The sequence below is a fragment of the Propithecus coquereli genome, unplaced genomic scaffold (assembly GCF_000956105.1).
Source record: "Propithecus coquereli isolate 6110/MARCELLA unplaced genomic scaffold, Pcoq_1.0 Scaffold35, whole genome shotgun sequence".
NCBI classification, from domain to species: Eukaryota; Metazoa; Chordata; class Mammalia; order Primates; family Indriidae; genus Propithecus; species Propithecus coquereli.
Window position 1 is genome coordinate 5,562,880 of NW_012149174.1, and position 21,156 is coordinate 5,584,035.

Here is a 21,156-nt window from a genome sequence, read left to right on the forward strand (position 1 = left end):
TGAATTTGAAAAAAAAATGGGAAGTGAATAAAAGGACATGGGGAGTAAAAACCATTCTTTGAAAAAATGTTGCTGTAAAGGGGTGCAGAGAAAGAGGACTGTATCTGGAGGGGATTATGAACTCAAGGAAGGGATCATTTCTAAGGCAGGAGTTCCTACAGCACATTCTCTGTATGCTCACGGCAAGGAGTCTGCAGAGAGACAGAGGCTAAGGACTCCAGACAAAGAGTGAGTAATTGCAGGGAAATCCTGGAAAGGGCACTGTGAATTGTTTTGCATTTTTATTGAAATCCAGAATTTCATTATCTTTGACGTTGATTAGTTTGTTGAAATTTTCTTGTATTAAATGGAACCATATGAACTTACCAATATTCACACATTTTTGACCTACAGAAACATCAGTTTCATATAATTCAACCTTATGGTTTAATTTAGACAATTTAAAATTTCTGTCACTGGTCTTTTTAATTTATATGCATTTTTAATTTGGAAATAACCTCAAACTTATCTAAAAGTTGCAATTACAGAGCAGAGAACATCCCTCTTCACCAGATCATTTAAGAATAAGTTTCAGACCTGATATCCTCTCTCTTCCTACCACTTTTGTGGTTATTTATTATAAATACGAATATTCTACAAAATGACAATATGATAGCAAAATCAGGAAATTAACATTCAGTACATTGCAACCATCTAATCCTCAGAACCCATTCAAGTTTTTGTCAGTTTTTCCAAAAATGTCCTTAATTGCAAAAGGATCCAGTCCAACATCTCCTGTTGCATTTAGCTGTCGTGTCTCTCTAGTCTCCTTCATACTGGAACAGTTCCCTACTCTTCTTTGATTTTCATGACCTTGACGCTTTGAAAAATGCAGACCAATTATGTTGTAGAATGGCCATTGATTTGGGTTTGTCATGATTATCTTCAGGTTGTGAATCGGGGTATGAGTGTGGGAGCCAACCGTCAAATTGGCCCCACCGCCTGTTACTCATACCCTGATGTAATCTCCTCCCACACTGTACCAGAGCTGACCTTTGTGGCCAAGAGCACGCAGCAGAAATGATAGGTTATAAAAGTGATCTGTTGGATCACTTGCTTTGGGGAGCAAGCTTCCACAAGGAACTGAAACATCTAGCCAACAGCCAGCAAGAAATTGAGGCCTGTCAGCCAAGTGGGTGAGCTTGGCAGTGGATTCTTCAGCCCCAATTAAGCCTTGAGTTGACGGTAGCTGTAGCTGACAGGTTGACTGCAACCTTGTCAGAGACCTTGAACAGAACCACCAAACTAAGCCACTCCCAGATTCCTGGACCCCGGAAACTGTGATGTAATAAAGGTTTGTTGTCTTAGGGTAGGCAGGACTATCACAGAAGTAGTGGCGAGTTCTTTTCATTGCAACATTTAGGTGGCACAATTTCAATTTATCCCATTACCGATGATGTGTGTTTCAATCCCTGATTAAAGTGATGTCTTCTGTGCTTTTCTACTGTGAAGTTGTTCTTTTCTTTTTAATTAATGACTGTTTTATGGAAGTTACTTTGAAACTATGTAAAAATCTTTTCTTCACCAAACTTTCAAAATTTTTATTGATTTTTCTCAATATGGGATCTTGATTTCCCATTTATTCAGTAGGATTTAATCTGTTACTGACATTATTTATTTTGTAGCTCAAATTGTCCCAGATTTCACCAGAGTCCCTTCACCCTGGCTCTTGTGTCCTTTGAACATATCCTCATCATTCTCTGAGCACTTCCTTAATTTCTGGCACAGGATGTTCTAGGCTCATCATGTTCTTTGCCCAGCCCAGCCCTGAAATCAGTTCTTTCTCCAAGGATCCCTGGTTCTTTTTAATGGATACTGGTATTAAAGCCAAGATCTGGGTACTGAGCATATCTGTTGCCATTGGACGGTCAGTGCTCCTAGGCCCAGTCAAAAAACATACACACATTTACATATACATATATGTGTAAATGTATATATACAAGCATATATATACACACATACATATCTATTTATTGTATAATTTAAATCTATATATTTATACATATAAATAAAATACAGCTAAATATATGTCTTCAAATCCATGATTTCATTCTGATACCTCTAACTGTAGGATATCCAGGGTTTATTCTATCCTTCTCTCTTTCCATGTTAGTAACTGCCATCTCCAACAGTGAGAAACTGGGCTCTTATTACCCTTATTATATTTATTTGATTAATCTTCCCGTATGTAACCAATCTCCCATCTCCTCTGCATCCACCCCTTCCCCCACGTGGACGCCTTCCATTCAGGCTCTGACTCCCATTGTGGAGACACCCACCTGCAGGGGTGCCCTCTTATCCCCGCGGCCCAGGCCACCCCGCCACATGGAATCCTGTGCCTGCCTCTCCCTGCGCAGGCTCTGACACACTTCTTCTGGCTGCCCTTACACAAAGATCCCGCCTCACCCCATTCAGGCTTTAACTCCCCACACTGAGTCTGTCCTCTGTAGGGAGGCCGTCCTCACCCTGCCTGGGCTCTGATCCCCCCTTTCAGGCCCCCCCACCAATGTGGATGCCCTCCTCACACCACTCGGGGTCCAGCACCCCCAGGCTGTCATAGGCTGCCTCCCCATGAGGATGTCTGTCCATCTGATGGCCTTAGGACTGGCTTGTTCAGGAGGGGAAGGGGAAGAGCAGGGCTTTATGATATTATAAGGGATGTCAGCACTGAAAGAAACACTCTGCTCCCCCACAGTTGAATTTTTAATTTCTTTTATAGTAGTGGGTTCCAAATTGCTGGTTATACTGAAATATCTTGGGAAGCTTGTTAAAATACAAATCCCAAAGCAAATAATCAAATGACAGTTAAAACAGGGACCAAACAAAGTGTCCCTAGAAAATAGTTAAATACATTATCAGGGAGCACTCAATTTTCATTTTGGACTTTTGGTTACTCTTTAAATTTTCTACATTTATACTTTTGTTTATATTAATGATACTAACAGATTATAGGCCATATTTTCTTCATAATTTTCAGTATTAACATAATTAGCACTGTTTTTCAAGGGATAAAAAAGTATAGAATTCAAGGTCCTATTGCTAGAGATTCTGATCTAGCACATCAGGGTTAAGGCCTGGACATCTATATTTTATATTAATAAAATTCTCCACCTGAAGGTAAGGATCAGCCAGGTTGGGGAAGCTCCACTGGGTCCTTCACAGGAGTGTCCTCAGCAGCCATCTGAATGTCCACTGGTTAGAGCAGCTGCCTCCCCATCACTGACAGCCAAGGACAGAGTTGAAGCCACATGAGTGGCTCTGAAGCCTCAGGACAGTTAGATGTTGTTTTGAAGGCTCATGATCCTACTGATGGCTTCTTCTAAGACAGTTTTCTCTGATTCTTAGTAAAGTAAAGGAAAATTCTGAAAAGATGCAGGTTAAGCACACCTCCAAACTGCCAAGGTCATCAAAAACAGGTAAAGTCTGAGAGACCGTCACTGCCGAGAGGAGCCTAAGGAGGCTTGATGACTAAATGTAATGTATCCTGGATGGGATCCTGTGGCAGAAAAAGGACGTTAGGTAAAGACTAAGTATGGACTTTAGCTAATAATAATGTATCGATATCAGTTGCTTAATTGCAACAAACACGTTTTAATGGAAGATGTTAGTTACACAGGAAACCAGGCGTTCCTGGGGTATGCAGGAACTCTACACTCTACATAGTAATTCCATAAATCTGAAGTGGTTCTAAGATAAAAAGTTTATTAGAAAAGAAGGTGGTGGCTACAAGAGGTGTAACGATGTGACCCGACAAACTCAATGGTAGCTCTTTATAAATAAGCAGGAAATGGTGGGAGCATCGGGACAGGCATGAAGAATACTAGCCGCATTATCATCTCCACCAAGTGGGAGATGAGACACGTGGCCATTACTGCAACCTACTGGTTTGCGTTTCCACGAGTACCATACCACTGCTGCTCTGTTCCAGGAAATGTGAGGACAGAAGGGACTGATGGCTCCCAAAGGTCACTGCGTGAGTGTCTGATGGATGACCAGTTGCCCCCAGGAAGTGTCTGGCCCTGCATGCAGGCAGGGAGGAAGGATGACTCTGGGAGGAGCAGTTCCATTCTTTGCCCTTTGAGGACAGCTGGAATGTGCTTGATATGCCACCTGCTCTGACTTGGCAGAAGAGCCCTCAGAACAGACCTGTGCTGTGCAGGATAACCTGTCCCTGTTGCCTGTCGCTCTAAGCCAAGCGCGTGCTCATTAAGCAGCAGTTGAAATGTTGGAGTAAGAGCCTACAAACAACGCAGCCAAGTAGTGTTGGCTGTTCCCCCGGTGTTTGTAATAACAAACACAGCTGAAACAGAGGAAAACTGCTTCACTTTCTATACCAAGCTCGACAGTATGTCCCACAAATGGGAGGGAAACCATACTGCTTATAAATTGCATCCTAAATTAGAAACATTTTACCTGTTTTAAGTCTGAAAATCATCATGCTTTATTTCTCTAAAACCAAAAGTTCTTTTAAAAACACAAATGCCATTTTACTTTCTAGTTCTCAGAGAGTGTGTAAAAAGAGTATCATTCTACCAATAAAAAATATTAATGGCTGGGGCTAAAACATAAAATGTACCACCATTGCCTCTCGTGTGTGTCCTGTGGCAGACGGTGCTTTCTCTCCGTTGGGAGCAAACGTACATGTACTGAGCTGCTGGAAGAGTCCCCTCCCTGCCAGAAACATCTAGGAACAGGAGTCACCTGGGAGCCTGTGCGCCTGCTCCTGGTTGGATGAGAGAGCTGGGGCTGGACATGCTTTACCTGTTGGCTGGCTGTGCCGGTCAGGGTTCAGTCACGGAGAGCATGACCTGCTCAAGGTAGATTAAACAGAAAGAGATTTATCATAGGATTTTATGGCAGCTTTCAGAATCATTGGAGGACTGAGGAAACAGACTCTAATCCAAGCTTCCAGAAATAACTCCCAGAACCATATGGCAAACCATCAGAGTAGCTGCTGCCTTCACTGGGAAGCCGTCGCAGTAGCTGTTGGCTCCAAAACCAGCCACCTCAGCTAGACAGTAGTCCCCCTTATCTGTGTTTTTAGTTACCTGAGATACAGGGCAATAAGACATTTTGAGAGAGAGAGAGATCACATTTACATGACTTCTATTATAGTATATCATCATAATTGTTCTATTTTTTATTAGTTATTGTTACTCTCTTACGGTACCTAATTTATAAATTGAACTTTATGTATGTATAGAAAAAAACATAGTGTATATAGGATTTGGTACTATCCATGCTATCCAGCATCCATGGGGGTGTTGGAATGTATCCCCCATGGAGAAGGGGGGACTACCATATTCAAAAACCTACCACTGCAGTGGCCAACTCAAGAACGTTGCCTTTGTCACAGTCTGCAAAGCAGATACCCTATAGCCTGCTTCTTTCCTCATGACTCAGTTCCAGATCAAAGCATTGTGTGAGTGCAAGTGGTACGTAGAACGTAAATCATATTTAGAACCCAAATTGCAAGAGAGTCTGGGGTATTAGTTTTTGCTTTTCCACCTCTGCACACTAGAAGGGTAGTGCAAGTGGGTACTGAGAAATCTAATCTGCACTATGTGTCGCAGTCTGCCCTCTAGCTACCCAGCTCTCCAGGCATACTCTTCTTACTATAGGTGGACCCATTCCCTCCTCCGTAAGTTACTGCATCCCACTCAAAGTCCAGGATCTTGGAGTATGTGCAGCTCTTGTCATCAGGTTCAGATGCAGCTTCTTGTAACATAGTGACCTATAAAAAGACTGCCTATCTGCTCCCAATATGCAATGGCAGCAAAGGAAAGTAAAAACTGTCACTCAGAAAGGAAGAGTATGGGAAACGTCTAACTGCTGTTTATCCTGAGCACTGATCCATTCCCACTAGGCAAGAATGGGGAAGGCACCCTGCTCAGGTAACGGGGCAAGGTCCTTAGGTAGACATCCAAAAGGATTCCCTGGTGCATGAAGCACGAGGCCCAAATCCAACCATCTTCTATGAGCTACGATAAAAGGATAGCTGATGCAGTCGTTTAAGTTTCTCTAACTTTACTTGTACTTTCTCTGCTCTATAGGCAATACCTGATTAGCCACATGCAGATAAATGGCAAGATTACGAGCTCTACCACCTCACCCCTGCCAGATTTCTCATCGCCAGGATAGCTGCCACATCAGCTGTCTGAGAGGGGAGCAGGAGTGGGAGGGGAGCTCGGAAAGAGCGTCTCTGAGAGCAGCCCTGGGTAAGGAGAGGCGGAGTGGCAGTGCCACCCTCAGGGACAAGGAAAATGGAGCCACGCAGGTGACAATATATCAAATTTAGGGCTCAGTTTTGGAGATGGGTGCAAAGTCTACTTTTAGAAGTAGATATACCCAGCAGTTCTGGAAGAAGATAGGAGCAGCAGCGTTTTTTAAATCTCTCTGAATCCTCACACAAAAACAGAGAGAATAACTAGGTAGCAAAACCACATACCCATAGGCAATGCTTACCTCGAACTCTATAATAAGGTATCCCCACAAACCCCGAAATATTAGCAGGTGGTGGAGCTAAACCACCAACAGCCATAAGACCTGCATTTCAGTGTTTGTGCAAAAGGAAGAAGCGGGGAGGAAACAGTGGGGCGTCTGACGGGCATGAGAACAGGAGAAGTTCAGACAGCTAACAGGTGGTCACTAGAAATCACAGTGGGCTGATGTGAGCACAGCAGCTGAAACTGGGAGGTGTTTCACTCAATTCAACCAGGGAGCACGAGGAGCTCCTGGTGAGTTCCCACAGGGGCTGAAGCCGTCTGGGCTATGTGAACTCTTGAAACCAAATGGCCAGAGCTCCCTTTGTGGATAGGGGAGTCGTGTAAGGAGAAATTCCTGAAAGTGGAGCCAAAATTGAGCACGATAGTAGTAATGGCGATGAAGGCAAGTTCAGATAGAAGTGGGGAAAGGGAACAGAGAAGAAATCTCAGAAAGCAACCTGCCATGGTTCTGAACACCTGACTAAACAACCAAAGAGGGAGTTTCCTGAACCACTTCTCCTTCCAAAGGTTCTGGAAAACTAATTTTGCATAACGAACAACAGAAAAGTATTAAAGGCCGATCCCGTGTAACATTATAAAGAACAAAGCAGAATAACATCCCTACAGATGATGAAAGCATGCCAGAAAAGTCAATGAAAGAGGTCAAAACTGAAACACACTATTACAAAATGAACTAAAATGAAAAACTTCAAAATTCAAAAAGAATACAGACAGACATAAGGATTTAAGACAAAGTGTCAAATTATCACTGGACGGTCCCAGTGAATTACTGGATCTGGGCATTGGGCCTCAGTGGCTGTTCCCATCGAGAAAGACAAACAGCCAGACGCGCTGGCCCTCCTGGTGAAACAACACACTCACCTGTGGTCTTGCCAAAGCAGTTGAAGCAGGGTCTCACCAAGCCCCTGGATCCAACTGCTGACCTGCAGGAACCATAAAGGGCAGAGGAACATTTTTAACTGCATCTTGAATATGCGGGCAGCAAAATCCAGACTCAGGGTAACTCTACAACCCAGATTCTGCAATAGGCAAATTGTAAGGAAAGGAAAGAGAGTCTGTAGATTAAATTGAACTTTATGTATGTATAGAAAAAAACATAGTGTATATAGGATTTGGTACTATCCATGCTATCCAGGCATATCACACTTTTTAAGTGGGCAAGACTATAGAATCTAGGGATGCACATTTGAATGAAAACATCTTTTTTTAGCAATGCAAAGAAGGGATTACTATAGAAGTCAGGATAATGGCTACTTATCAGAGGAGAGAGGGGGTTGTGTTTGGGATGAGGCACCTGGAAGGGGTTTCTGGGTTGGCTGTCAGAATTTGTGCTTCTTGTTCTGCATGATGTTTACCTTACAATAATTCTATGTGTTTGTTTTGTGTAGTTTCTTGTATCTGTGTTTTATTTTACAATAAAAAGGTGAAAAGCATTGATAGTTCTGAAGCATAGTAGTTTTTCCATGATAAATATTGGATAAGTGTTATGAGTTTTTTATATTTAATTAATATACACATATGACAGTGATATAATGGCATTTAAACTGAAAACTGTAACAACCATGTCACAGCCTCTAAGGCTCTTTTATGTATTGCATTGATTTTTTTCTATATAACAGTATAAAATAAAAGCAGTCACATTTTAAGGGCAAAATGTTCTAACTCTAAGTAATAGTAAATGTTATGTTATCTAGATTTATTGGATTCACAATCTCATATGCTCATCAACTATACTTTTCTAAAATCTGCATAATAGAATGGATATTGTAGAACTTCACATGAACTCATTGACATCACTTGTGGGGATGGTTGAAATATATATATATAGCCCTTTCCTCAGCATTGTGTTTAAAGAATATATATATATTTGTGGATATAAAGCATAAATATTTTATATAAATATCATATCTATGTACAAAGCATGTATGTGTGTGTACATACATAGACACTGGTTTTTTTTATCTAGTGGATCTGATGACAAATGAGTCTACAAAAGAGTTTAGCAACCTTACAAATGCATAAATTTCTTTGAGATCTAGTAAGGTCATTGCATACTTAGTGCTATAAATAGTTTTTCCACGTCATTGATGTTGCTTAGGCTTAGGTATAAAATCCTCAACTTTTGCCAGACCCTTTTGTGGTGCCCTTCTTGTTGGTCTCTCATTGACATGGCTTCCTGCTAGGATGAAGACAGAAGTGTTTGAGAAGCACATACAAAATGGGTTTTTCTGTCCTCATGCTCTCTCCATAACTAAAATGTCACCTCCCCCTCTCCTATCAAAATCTTTACAGACCTAGTCTCCTATAAGGAGCTGAGATTCCTTATTGCTGAGCCTTTGAAGGGCCTTATCTACAGACAGGCCAAACGGCTCACCTGCTCACCTCTAGTTCTGTATTATTTTAATGCAATTTAATGTAGAGTCTCCAGCCATCTCAGGACGTGTCAGTGTTCTAGATGAAGGCAAAGTATAGTGAGCCACCTTGACTGTTTTCTGGGAGAGTAAGAAAGACCCATATTTAATTGAAGATAGAGCCCCTTTGGGGAGGATTTACTGCACGACTTCTGTCTTGTGTGCCCTGCACCTCCTGGTGTCCAGTGGAATGTTGACATCGCAAGTACAGACCCAGCTGAGTCTGAGATCCAATTCTGCTTCTAACTGCAGGGAATCTCCCCCAGCTCCAGGGATCCCAGCTAATCAGACAGCTGAGAATCCAGGATGCCTTTCTGATTCCTCTGACAAGATGCCCATGAGCAAGGCTGAGGTCCCAGCCCAGCAGAGTAGATTCTCCAGTTTTTCTTTCTCTGCGTTATCTTGGGTGCCTGTTGTGGAAAAGCACCGCCACCTCACAGGGCCAGCCCTGAGCCAGTGGCAGAGTGTGTTGTCATTGTGTACCCAGCGCCTCGCCATATTTTGTTAGTTTACCATCCTCCGCATCAGTGGCCTCTTCTTGACCTTCCTGGGCCTGCACGTGCGTGGGCATGCACATTTTGCAGACACTCTGCGTCACACCTGACTTGTCAGTTGATTCATCCCTTGAGGGCCTACCCCCCCGCAAGGATGTCAGACACAAAGCTGCATGTTGACAAGGCCTTTCTAGAGTCAGTGCCTCTCCCAGGAATGGATGGAAATTTCAAGACTATGGCAGACTGAGTGGAGTGGGAATAGAGGGATATTTTTGAATAGAGAGATTCTTAGGTGCTTTTCAAATCACTCTAGAAAGGAAGGAAGCTGCCTATTACAGGTCTACAATCCCTCATCCAAAAGCCTGAGGCCAGATGAGTTAGGGAAGTCAGAACTGGCTGTTAGCATAAGAAGAGGGCACATACATCTTAGAATAACATCCCCAGCATGATCTGAGGCCACGAACAATAGTTAGACACACTAAGATTCACATGAAGTGGGATGATTGTTATTCATTAGGATGTGCCACAAAATGAGTTTCAGCTGGGTCAGATTTTGCTGGGAAAGTAACTTTTAGTTGTTAAGGCTTTTAGGATTTCAGAATTGCAGATAAGGAATTGTGCACCTGTCATTGTTAACAATAGCTCCCATTTGCTGAGCACTTTGAGTGCACAGGCACTATGCTAAGTGAGCTCTTTACACGTGAACTCATTTACTCCTCTCAACAACCATGTGGTAGGAATTATTAGTAATCCCCTCCTTCACTGATTTCTACTAAGTGTGCCTTTGAAAGCCTTTGAGTGCCTACCATGTGCCAAGGAAAGGGAGCAAAGTCTGTACAGCCCCCACCTCAGGTTGCTCACGGTCACATGAGGGAGACAGATAGGAGCACAGAGGAGGGTGCTCGGGGCTGTGGGGACGCAGAGGCCTCCCAGGCAGGCGCTGGCCCAGCTCCGTCCTGCAGGTGGAGGAGGGCGCCACCATGGGGGCACTGGGGAGGTCTTCCAGCCGCTTGTTAATAGCGGACCTTCTCTAGGCTAGCGGCTCTCAAATACTTCTGAGACCGCAGCTCCTCGTGCCCCTTCCTTCGTTTTCATTAACGCAGCCCTCTTCTTTCATCTTTTGTAGAACACCCATCTCGGCTTTCTCGCAAGACAATATTTATGAGGTTCAGCCCCCAAGAGTGGACAGGAAATCTACAGAGATCTTCCAAGCGCACATCCAGGCCAGTCAAGGTATCATGCAGCCCCTGGGAAAAGAGGACACCTCCATGTACCGCGAGTACATCAGGAACCGCTACCTGTGAGAAGAGCACAGATTCACGTGGTGGCCCTGGGGGAACCAAGAAGGTCACGTTTCATTAGGTTAGAATCTGTTTTGTCCCATCTTAAAAAGTCATTTGCCAAAAGTCCTTTGCATCGGCAGCTACTCCCTCTTTGTAACTCCCAAATTCCAAATGATAGGTAAGAAAGGAATGACTCGATATTTTGCTGTCATTGCCTTTGCTTGATTTTAGACATACTTTGTTCATAAGTGTAGTCGGTATAGTATGACATAATCACACTAACAAATTAATTTAACAGGTGTTTATTAAGTACCTGCTATGTGCCAAGCACTATGGCAAGGTCTAGGAATATCCCAGTAAGCAAAATAGACCAAAAAATTCCTCTCTTGCGAGGAACGGAAGCAAAGTATTTTTCATAGTGTCATCTATGAAGGCAAAGTATTTTTCTGTATAGTTAACATTTTTAAATTTATTCTCATGATTTTTATGTTAACTTTATATTTTGATCAAAAATTGCATTGCCTGGAAACCCCTTGTTCTTAGAAAATAAACACTGAAACACTTGTGGATAAAGGGACAAAATGTGAAAAAAGTGCTTTCCGATGTTTCGGGAAAAAAGAATTAATAATAAAGCAAATGGAGCAAAATAGTAAAATCGGTAAATCTGAGTAAAGAGTAAATAAGAGTTCTCTGAACTTTCCTTACAGTTTTTCTGTAAGTATAAAATTATATAAAAATAAAGTGTTAAAAATTGTTATTCTGAATGACTTTTTATGGCGCACAGCTACATTACATAATTTGACATCTGGTGTTCAGTCAGGTGTTGACTGGTCCCATGCACGTGTGGTTTGTTCTCCATATAGCCAAACACTGATGTGGACAACTCTCTACATTTTCTAACAGTTGAACACAAATTATTTGATCTCAAGATATCTGTGCTTTGATTATGAATTATCTCAGTTCTCTCTCCCCATAAGCAACATTTAGAGAAGAAAACCAAGCCACACAATGGGAGAAGGGAAGTGGATCAGCTGAAATGACCTGAAAGGTATCACCAACCTGGAGATGCTAAGATTCTGTGGAAGTTTTTATATTGCAAAGGTTAAGTCCCCATTTCAGAGGCATTTTTGATTGACGCCATCATGCAATCAAGATTAGAAAATGACACAATAATGGGTGAGAGGGATTTTGTGTTGGCGCAGTTTAGATGTCTAACACAATAGCTTGCTGCAGTGTGTGGGATCTCACATGAGTCTTCCCAAGTTGCTGCAGAGGTGCCAACTATAGATCAGATGCTGATCTTGATTTTTAAAATTTATTTTTAACATGGCTTCTGGAGGTCCACCTACTTATAAGAATGAACTTTATACTAAATCCTTTGAAAAGATCTAGAATCCAGATATTTTTTCATAACCTGTCAGAGCTTAACTATCTGTAGCTGTAAAATGAGGATGATACTCTGTATTTTCTTGGCTTATTGTAAAGTTTAGGGATTATGTATGTAAAATACATAGCCATGGTTCTGCCACGTAAATGATGCTTGGGCAGTGGGAGCTGCCGTTAATGATGGTGGGGTTCGTGGTGGTGGCAGCGATGGTGTTTTTACTACCAACACCCTGATGTTCTCGATTTAAGGCAGCTGCTGTGTCCTCAAAGTTAACATAATTTTGATGTAACCAGATGGTATCTGAAGTATCAGTTTTGCCATTCAGATTACTTCAGCTGTACAAGAAAGGCCTTACAAATGGATAGCAAAGCAGACATAACGTTTAACCTCTAGAAAGAGGTTAATGACCTCAGAGAGCATGTAAGCAAAGTACAGTTACGAGAGCAGGAGCTCTGATCTCCATCACTTACTAGTAGCTGTGTGACTTTGGCATCTCTAACCCTCGATTTTCTCATCCAGTGTAAAGAGTTGTTGAGAGAAAGAAATAAGGTAATACCTGTAAAGCACTGGGCATGGTGTCTGTCGCATGGTAAATACTCACCACAAGTTGGCTTAAAAGGATCACTGATGATGTGTAACCACCACCACTTGCTAACTGATACCTGACTGAGCATCATCTCAGAACAAGGCCTCGTATTCATGCTTACCATGCCCTAGTCCCTGAAAAAGGAGAATGCTTTCTAGTTCCCCTTGGCATTGTAGATTTTAATTCTTTATATCAAGCAATGTAAATGAACCTTGAAACATAGTAGATCATAAATTGAAACCTCAGCAAATAATGTCCGGATCCTGTGAAATAAAATTTTGTTGGCATGTTAGCATACCCAAGAGCAAAGCATTCACATTAAAATAACAACTTGAACCTCCTAGGGGGGTGTGTGTGTGAGTGAGTGATGGTGGGGGAGGACATGCTTCTTAAAGCCACTTCGCATAAATCTAGCCACCGCTATTGATGAAGTCACGCCTTGCTTTGTCAAACCTGGCCATCCTTCGGTCTTGGTTGGACTTTTCCAGCTCGCGCACTACCTGCCATGCTGTTGGGAAGACTGGACACATCTATTGAACAAATGGTTCTGACCAAAAAATCGTTCTCTTGTCATGAGGCAAAATTTATACAACTGTTCTGTCCTCAGAAGAGTTTAACCTTAGATTTTGTGGATCCAAATGGAAATTATGTTACACGAACGCCATTTCTCCACAGAAAGTGACTCCTCTCAGAATTCAAATCGACTTTATTCTTCACTTTTGTGTGAATAAATTAGTTGCTACTTGAAAATGAGATTCCAACTTTAGTTGAAATCATCCTTATTATATGTTTCACAGTAAAGCTTTTTTCCCCCAACTCAGTGAGTTTTCTCCTTCCTAGAATTGACCAGCTGCTGAGTCAGAAGTGTTTTCTCCTTTTGGAAAATAATGTTCCTCACAGTTGTCCTCACACGTGCATTTGAGGTTGGCTGGTCAGAGTGAAATTGCTTAGAGTGGCCAGAGAAGGCAAAGATGCTCTAATGCCCCAAACGTGCTTATTCTGGAAATCACATTTTGCTCTTTTAAAATCAGTTTAAAGATCCATTATCTTTTTCTGATTTGTCCTCATAGCATTTTTCATTTGTTCTGTTAAGATAAGCTTCTCTCCGGCCAACTAGCTAACTGATGATTATGGTTAAATGAATCCTTTATTGAAGGAAGAATGATCTATTTTACTTACTTATTGGGAATATTACCCTCCCTTCGGAGGAGTGATGATGATTTTGGAAACTGCGCATGTTCTGCTGTGCTCCCAGCATAGGTCAGGTTTTTCTGTCTGCACATGGGCAGCTTTCTTTGACAGACTCTTGGTGCCCTTTTCCATTTTAAAAGCTGATGAGGGTCACTTACTTGTAAAGAACAATAAGCTGTCTTTTAACTCTTGCTACCCACACACAAAATATTTTTGGGAGTTCATTTCTTCAGTACATTCATTTGAGTGGACTTCAAATGTAATTGTCAATCCAACTGGTAAATAAAAATTGTAATCTGAATTGATGCTCAGTGTTTGAAGACTTTTTTTTTCACAAAGAAAATTATAAAACTAAACCACTTGCACTAGTTTACAAACAAAGAGAACAGCTAGGAAATAGGATTTGCTAAACTACGTAGCAGCCAGGGTGCTGATCAAAAGCCGGGGGAGCGTGGCATGGGCGGTGGGGAAGAGGAGTCACAAATACCGTTGCCTCAAGGTTACTGCAGAAACAAGGGAAATACCTCCATCTGCGTTTTCTGTGCTGCTAAGAAGCAAGTAATTCCAGCATTCCTGTAACACTATCATTTTTCCTTTTAAAATGGGAGTTATATTTAATAATTTAGAAACAAAGTTTTCTTGTCTTTTTCCCTACCCTCTTGTCATTGTACTTTAGGGGAGGAGGTTGGGCTGAAGATGAAATTTACCATCTGGTCCTAAGGTGGCAGAATGTCTAAGACGGGTACATCCTGAAGATCTGCAATGAAGGAACAACGGCATCATGACATCACCTGTGGCTATGAGAGCAGGCTAGGTCTCTGGGTGGTTTCCCATGGGGGCAGGACATAATTAAATTTGTATGTGAGTCTCTTCAGCTTATGTTAAAAGAAGACATTTCTGGAAGTATGTGGGGGAAAGAAGGCGGCTTGTGTGCGTGTTGGGCAGCTACCCTAATAGCTCAAGTGTATGCCTGCTGTCTAATCTTGCACAGCCCTCTTTTGGGGGTGCCCCTCCTCCATACCACCCACCGTGTGTCCTCCTTCTGACCCGGAGTCATTAGGTCAGAGCAGGAGAATGAGAGGAAATTTCCTCTCCTCCTTTTCTCCTTTCTCCCTTCGTTTTTTTGAATTTGTTGAGCATCAGCAGTGTGCTTGGAGCTGCTCTAGCTGCTGGAGTTCAGTGCATTGAGAATGAAGACGACTCTTCCTTGCCCCGAGGAGCCTACAGCAGAGAGGGAAGACAGATGTGGAAACAATCTAATACAAAATGATTTCTCAGCATCAGCAGCCGTGCACAAATCCCCTGGGGCCCCAGGAGGGTGTAACTCACATTCTAGGGTAAAGAGGGAAAATTTTACTAAATACGAGTTTAAGAGAACCTGTAGAGCAGCAGTCCCCAAACTTTTTGGCACCAGGGACTGGTTTCATGGGAGACAGTTTTTCCACGGAGCAGGGGCAGGGGCATGGGGGGAGGCGGAGCTCAGGCTGTGATGCAAGTGATGGGGAGTGACTGAAAATACAGACGTAGCTTCCTGCTGTGCGACCTGGTTCTTCAGTTTCATGCCAGACAATTTTTTCATGGATGATAGCGGGGTGGGGGGCGGGGAGGGTTGCAGGGCTGGGGGTGCCGAGCTCAGACAGTGATGCACGGCCTGGTTCCTAACAGGCTGCGGCCTGGGGGCTGGGGACTGCAGCCCTAGAGACTTGACACATAAGGGTACTAGAGAGGGCATTCAAAAAATGACGGAAATACAGGGGTGTAGCCTATCTGGGGGGCCTGAAAGTCATCGGGCATTTCTGGGTGTGGGATGGTGGTTTAAGGAGAAGACATGACGGGAAAAGAAAGGTCAGGAAATAATGTTGAAAAGATAAGTCAGGTGAGATTTCGAAGGGCCTCATAGCTAAGCAGTGGTTTTCAAATGAGGCTCAGAACCCCATTACAATCTTAAAAATTATTGCAGTCTCCTAAAGAGCTTTTATTATGTAGGTTCTATCCATCAGTATTTGCCACATTTAGAATTTGACACTGATAACTTTAAATATTTATTAATTTAAAAAGAACAATAAAAAACTCATTATTGTTAACAAAAATAGCTATTTTTGATGAAAAGTGAGTTTTCCAAAACAAACAAAAAATGTTAACAAAGATTGGTATTGTTTTACATTTTTAAATCTTTTTAATGTCTGGCTTAATGGAAAACATCTGGATTCTCATATTTTCCTCTGCATTCAATCTGTTTTGATATGTTGTGTTGGTTGAAGCAAATGAAGAAAATCCATCTGTACACAGATATGAAGTTGGAAAAAGGATGAAAGAGCATTTTAACAGCTTTTTTAGGTAATTGTAAATATTCTTTCTTAATGCATCAAAACTCAGCAAGTCATTCTTAAAGGTCATTTGCATTGTGGAATCCAAAACTATCAATGAACTTTTCAGTCTGTGATATTAAAATCCATTGGTCTATTTTGAATTCAGATTGCATCTTTTACCCATGCATGATTTTGTAATACCGTGCATTGATAATTTGGAAAATATTGCTTCATAGAGTCAGGCAGATCTTCCAAATGTTGACACATTCATTTATAGCCAACCAATCTTCTAGAAAAGCTTTTAAGCATTGGGAAGCTGCCAAACTCACAGTGGTGAATATAAGTTTTCCAAAATTCTAATGTTTGCTTGAAAGCTCAAATTTTATTATCGGCAACAAATACTGCCAGTTTTCCTTGTAATAATAGGCAGGCTCACTTTGTTCATTTTCAAGAAAAAGTCTGCCAAATGCCCAAGTCTGAATAACTCTAGTTTGTCTCACAATTGTTCTTTCAAGTAAAAACAGTCTTCCATGAAAAAGTGGCTAATGGCTCATACCTCAAACAATTGCAGTATTCCTTAAGGCACCCATTATACTTGGGCATGCAGCCGAGGTACTTTAGGTAGACTTCCCAGTGCATCACAGAATACTTAAGAAGACTGTACTGAAGGTTAGAGATCTAATAAAATTCATTTTTACTGCTTCATCAAGGACATTAAGTGAAACTGGTTATGTCCTGAGACTGGTTGGTGGTGAAGCACACTGTGCTGTTCCTGCCTTGATGGGTGCTAAGGCTCCAGCAGTTGCACCCTCATTGCTTTTGCACCCTCAGTGCAGATGTCAACACAATGAAAGAGGATATCTTAGTATCATTATGAAAATAGCTTTGACCTGGCAGACTCCCTGAATGAGTCTCAAGAACTCCTGTGGGTGTACAAGCCACGTTTTGAGAACCACTGTGCTGGGGGTTACAGACTTAGGGTGTTAACTTGTAGACAGTTGGTGGGACCCATGGAGGGTCTCGAAGAGAGTGCCTCAGTTGGACACACTGTCTGCTAGGTGCTCACAGCACCCTGGATCTGTAACAGTGTGTTTCCGTGTCTGTCTCCCAGGAAGACTGCGCATCTTGCAAGCAGACTAATTCGCATGCATCTTCATCTCCCAAGCCCAGAGCCCACCTGGCTGGCATTCAATAAAGGCTGCCGAGTGAGTGCCCTGAAGACAGCATTGGGCCTCTGTGGAATCTCAGGGCCAGCAGGAGATTTGAACCACCCTCTTCCCTTTGAGCATCCAACCCATTTAAAAAGATGTTAATTGTTACTGTTTTAAAACATGTCCAAGGAAGATTTGCTTATACCTTCCCTAACCACTCACTTCCCAATCTGTCGCATACCTCTGTCTGCTACCACCCACGAGTGGTCTGAATACAGACTAGGTGCCTTGCTTTTCTTGAGGAACGAGATGTGTGTAAATATATATAGAATTTGCTTTTATTTCTCACATCCAAAAGAATCAGTGCAGAACCTTAATTTTGTTGGACTTGGTCATTAAAACATAATAAAATTGCATTGGTAATGTTGTAAATTCTTGACAATGTACTTTTTCATCCTTATTTCTTTACTTTTGATGGCTTTTTTTTGGCCGGGGAAGGTAGACTATAGATCATATTAATGTACTTTGTTTTTGCTATTTATTTATTTGTGGAGAATTATGGTGCAACTCTCTGCCTCCAGACACACTAGCTACAGGGGTCTGTTTTTTTCCAAGAGACGTGGATAGCAATTTTGTTAAATTTGGTTCTGCCTCAATAAAATCTAGTGCCTCTGAAAAATAAATTTGAGAAAAGATACCACATGTTGGCAAATCACGTGTGATAAAAAAGAGCCTTTATGAATCTCTCTTCCCTGATTATGAAGTCATCTTTAATTCAGTTCAATAAAACATTTAATTTTGTCTGTATCTTCAGAGAGAGAAATTCACAGGTCAGCTTGTTCAGAGAAAACATTTAGTAAATGGAAGTATGTGACCTTTCCAGTCGTTTCAGGTTTATTAAGCGTGTGTAAAAAAATCTATTTATCTTTTCCTCATGAAATCTTTGTGGATAGAATGAAATAGAATGTTTCTATAAACCTTCTGAAAGACTTCTGCATTTCTGTTCAGGAAACTCAAATTATTACACATATTAAGGACTCCTATTTTGCATACTTACTAAGGTGAATTTATCTATTTATTTTTAACAAAATCAACTTGCTGGAGGTTGGCAGCTGTGGTGAGGGGGTCCCCTGGATCTGCCCTGGGTCAGAGCTGTCCGCGAGTGGAAACGCCCTACACCCGCGCTTGTGGTGGCGGTGGGGGAGTTCAGTGTACCTCCGGGGGTCAGGACCAAGCCAGGGCTATGTGAAAACTATTATTTTCTTTAACAGTGGCACTGATCTCCTTACGCCCTGAGTTGTGATAGTTTTTGATTGACAGTCTTGGCCTGGGGAAAAGAAGCAGTTTCAAAAGTTTCCAGTTGGCCTTCCCCTCTCAGAGAGCTCTTAAACTCCGGTCCAAGGATCCAGCGTGGAGGTGCGGAGGTGACTCTGACTGAAGGACATCAGTTCCAATGATACACCCAGGGTCTGGGGAAATGACACGGCAGGCCCGGTGGGCCCATGGTATGCTGGACGGTGGCCTGGACTCCATTTATTACCTGTTCTCTGTGAGCCCCTCCTCTAACAGGGGGCTGTGATGACACTTTGCATCGCCAGGTATCAGTATCAACTCAAACCTGTGTCTAATAATTGGTCAAAGTGCAGGATTGAGAGTCAGTCAGGATTCCATCCCTGGTTTGGCACTTGGTGAACGAGGGACTTTGAGCAATGTTCAACCTCCGTCTGCCTCGTTTTCTGTTTCTGTTAAATGGCCTAGACTGTGATTTTTAAAATAGTATGAATCTCTTTTGTATTATTGTGAAGATTATATGAGACATTTCATGGAAGGAGTTTAGAAGAGAATTCCTGGCCCGTAGCAGGCACTTTTATATGCTAGTATTATTACCAAGAAACTAAAGGCCATTTGAGATTCTCCAGCTGGGATGTAATTTGATGAAAGTTTGAGAAGTCTACAAAAACTAGGCAGTCCTCTATATCTCAGCACCTGGTTCTGCTCTGGTTGGAGAAAAAGACTAGAAGAAGCACAATGAGGAGGTGGTGAGAGGCTGAGGAGAGCTACTGACTGCAAGAAAGGTCTCGACCGCAGCACTAACAAGCAAGGTGGCTGGGAGGCAGCCTTCGGAGAGGAGGGGTTCTGACTCACGCACGTGGCACAGTAAATTCCTGCTGAGTGGCAGTGTCCTTGAATAGCAATGTACCCCACTCCTGGGACATATATCTAAGGAAAGCCAGGTCTAGAAATGGTTCTTTCGACTATGCAAGGAGCCCCAAACCCTTTGCTGGACTATAAAATATTTACTAAAAGAAGGGTACAGAACTGCTAAGACTGGAATTTAGGAAGATTTTTCTGGGCTCAGAAGAGTAGCCTAAGCTGGAGGCAACGTGATTTTGGGAGGAAGACGTGATTGGGTGGCCTCATCCATCTGCATGTAGCAGATGGGGAATTCACATTCACCACGATTCCAGGGCAGCAGATTCTCACTGGGAAAGCCATTAGGGAAAGACTCTGTGTCGGGGGAGATCACATACTGGGGGCACAGAATGCCTGAGCAGCAAGGCCTGGTAGGGAAGAGGACAGGGAGGGCATCATGGCAGGAGGAGTCCCCACTAGCGGGAGGCGGTAAGAAGAGAGGGAGGTGTGAGATTGAGAGTGACAGAGATGTCTGGAAAGGGTTCCCAAGAACTGAGTCTGAAGTGGGATTTGACAAACTTTCAAGTATGTATGTGCATTTTTTACATAAATATGTTTATAGATATCTGCAAATATATTTGGAGGGAGGGGTCTGGGTTTCTGGGTTTTTTAACGTGACACCGTGCTGAGACTGGTCCTAGAGGTGGCCCGGTTGTATTTGGGTGACGTGCCCCCACAGGCTGGCACAGTGACAGGGCTGATTATGCCAGGGGATGCAAGGATCAACCTGAAACTAAGGGCAAATGCCTGAGATTAGAAGCCTGACAGTCTCTTGCTGTCCCCATAGTGCCAGTGGGGCGGCACTGTCCCTGCCTCTCAGCCTACTGCATAGTTGACACCACCAGAACTGCCCACGGTGCTGTGAAGCCTGCCTCTCTGACCTCCAGACCCTGTGCCCCTGACTCAGCAGCTTCCAGAACAACAGGAGAGAGTCACCCCAGCGTCTGGACTTTGTAGTCCCGAGCAAAGTGACCCTGGGACTTTCCCTCAGCTGAAAGCATGCAGATAGGGTGGGGCAAGATGTTTTCCAGTCTTCAGGACGCAGCCCACCCCTTGGGCCTCTCCACCAAAAGCCACTCTGCTGAGAAGTTCGGAAGAGACAAATGGGAGGGCCCCTGACTTTAGCAAACATGTCAGGGTTCCAATTCCTGGGGATGCCATGTGCACGAGAATAAAACCGACGTCTCTGTTTGGGGGCGGGGAGAGCCCAGCCCAGTAGCCGAGTAACCAGAGGGAGGCAGTAGGACTAAAAATATTTCTTACCATGTCGAGCTGGGCTTAGAGTCACATACACCAGTGAGGGAGCAGGAATGCCACACCAGGGTATGCTTTGCCCAGCGCTTCAGAGGTGACTTCATTTCTATTTTTAAAAATCCTTTTGGTAAAGTTGCTGATAAGCTGATCTGGTACCCAGAGAAACCCCGTAGGGGTTTAGGTCGTTTTACAGTGATATGTTTTAAGCTCTCTTTTTAGCAAGCGGAATCTGATTGAACTGGAGGGTCCACCTCCAGGTCGACAAACATGATCGAGCACTCACTGGATCCCAGGCATGCTGAGCTGCAAACCTCAAGCCTCAATTTGAGGGCGGGCTCTGCGCTAGGAGGAG

At 42.9% G+C, this 21,156-nt stretch overlaps 1 protein-coding gene across 1 annotated transcript in view; it reads left to right on the forward strand.

Moving 5' to 3' along the window:
* The window catches only part of FIG4 (FIG4 phosphoinositide 5-phosphatase), a 106,089-nt gene extending 95,150 nt beyond the window's left edge, over positions 1 to 10,939 (forward strand). The window contains exon 21 of the mRNA XM_012651133.1: positions 10,577 to 10,939. Within this exon, the coding sequence (XP_012506587.1) occupies positions 10,577 to 10,754 (178 nt within the window). The 3' untranslated portion in view covers positions 10,755 to 10,939. The remainder of the gene's footprint in view (positions 1 to 10,576) is intronic.
* Positions 10,940 to 21,156: the final 10,217 nt, after the last annotated feature.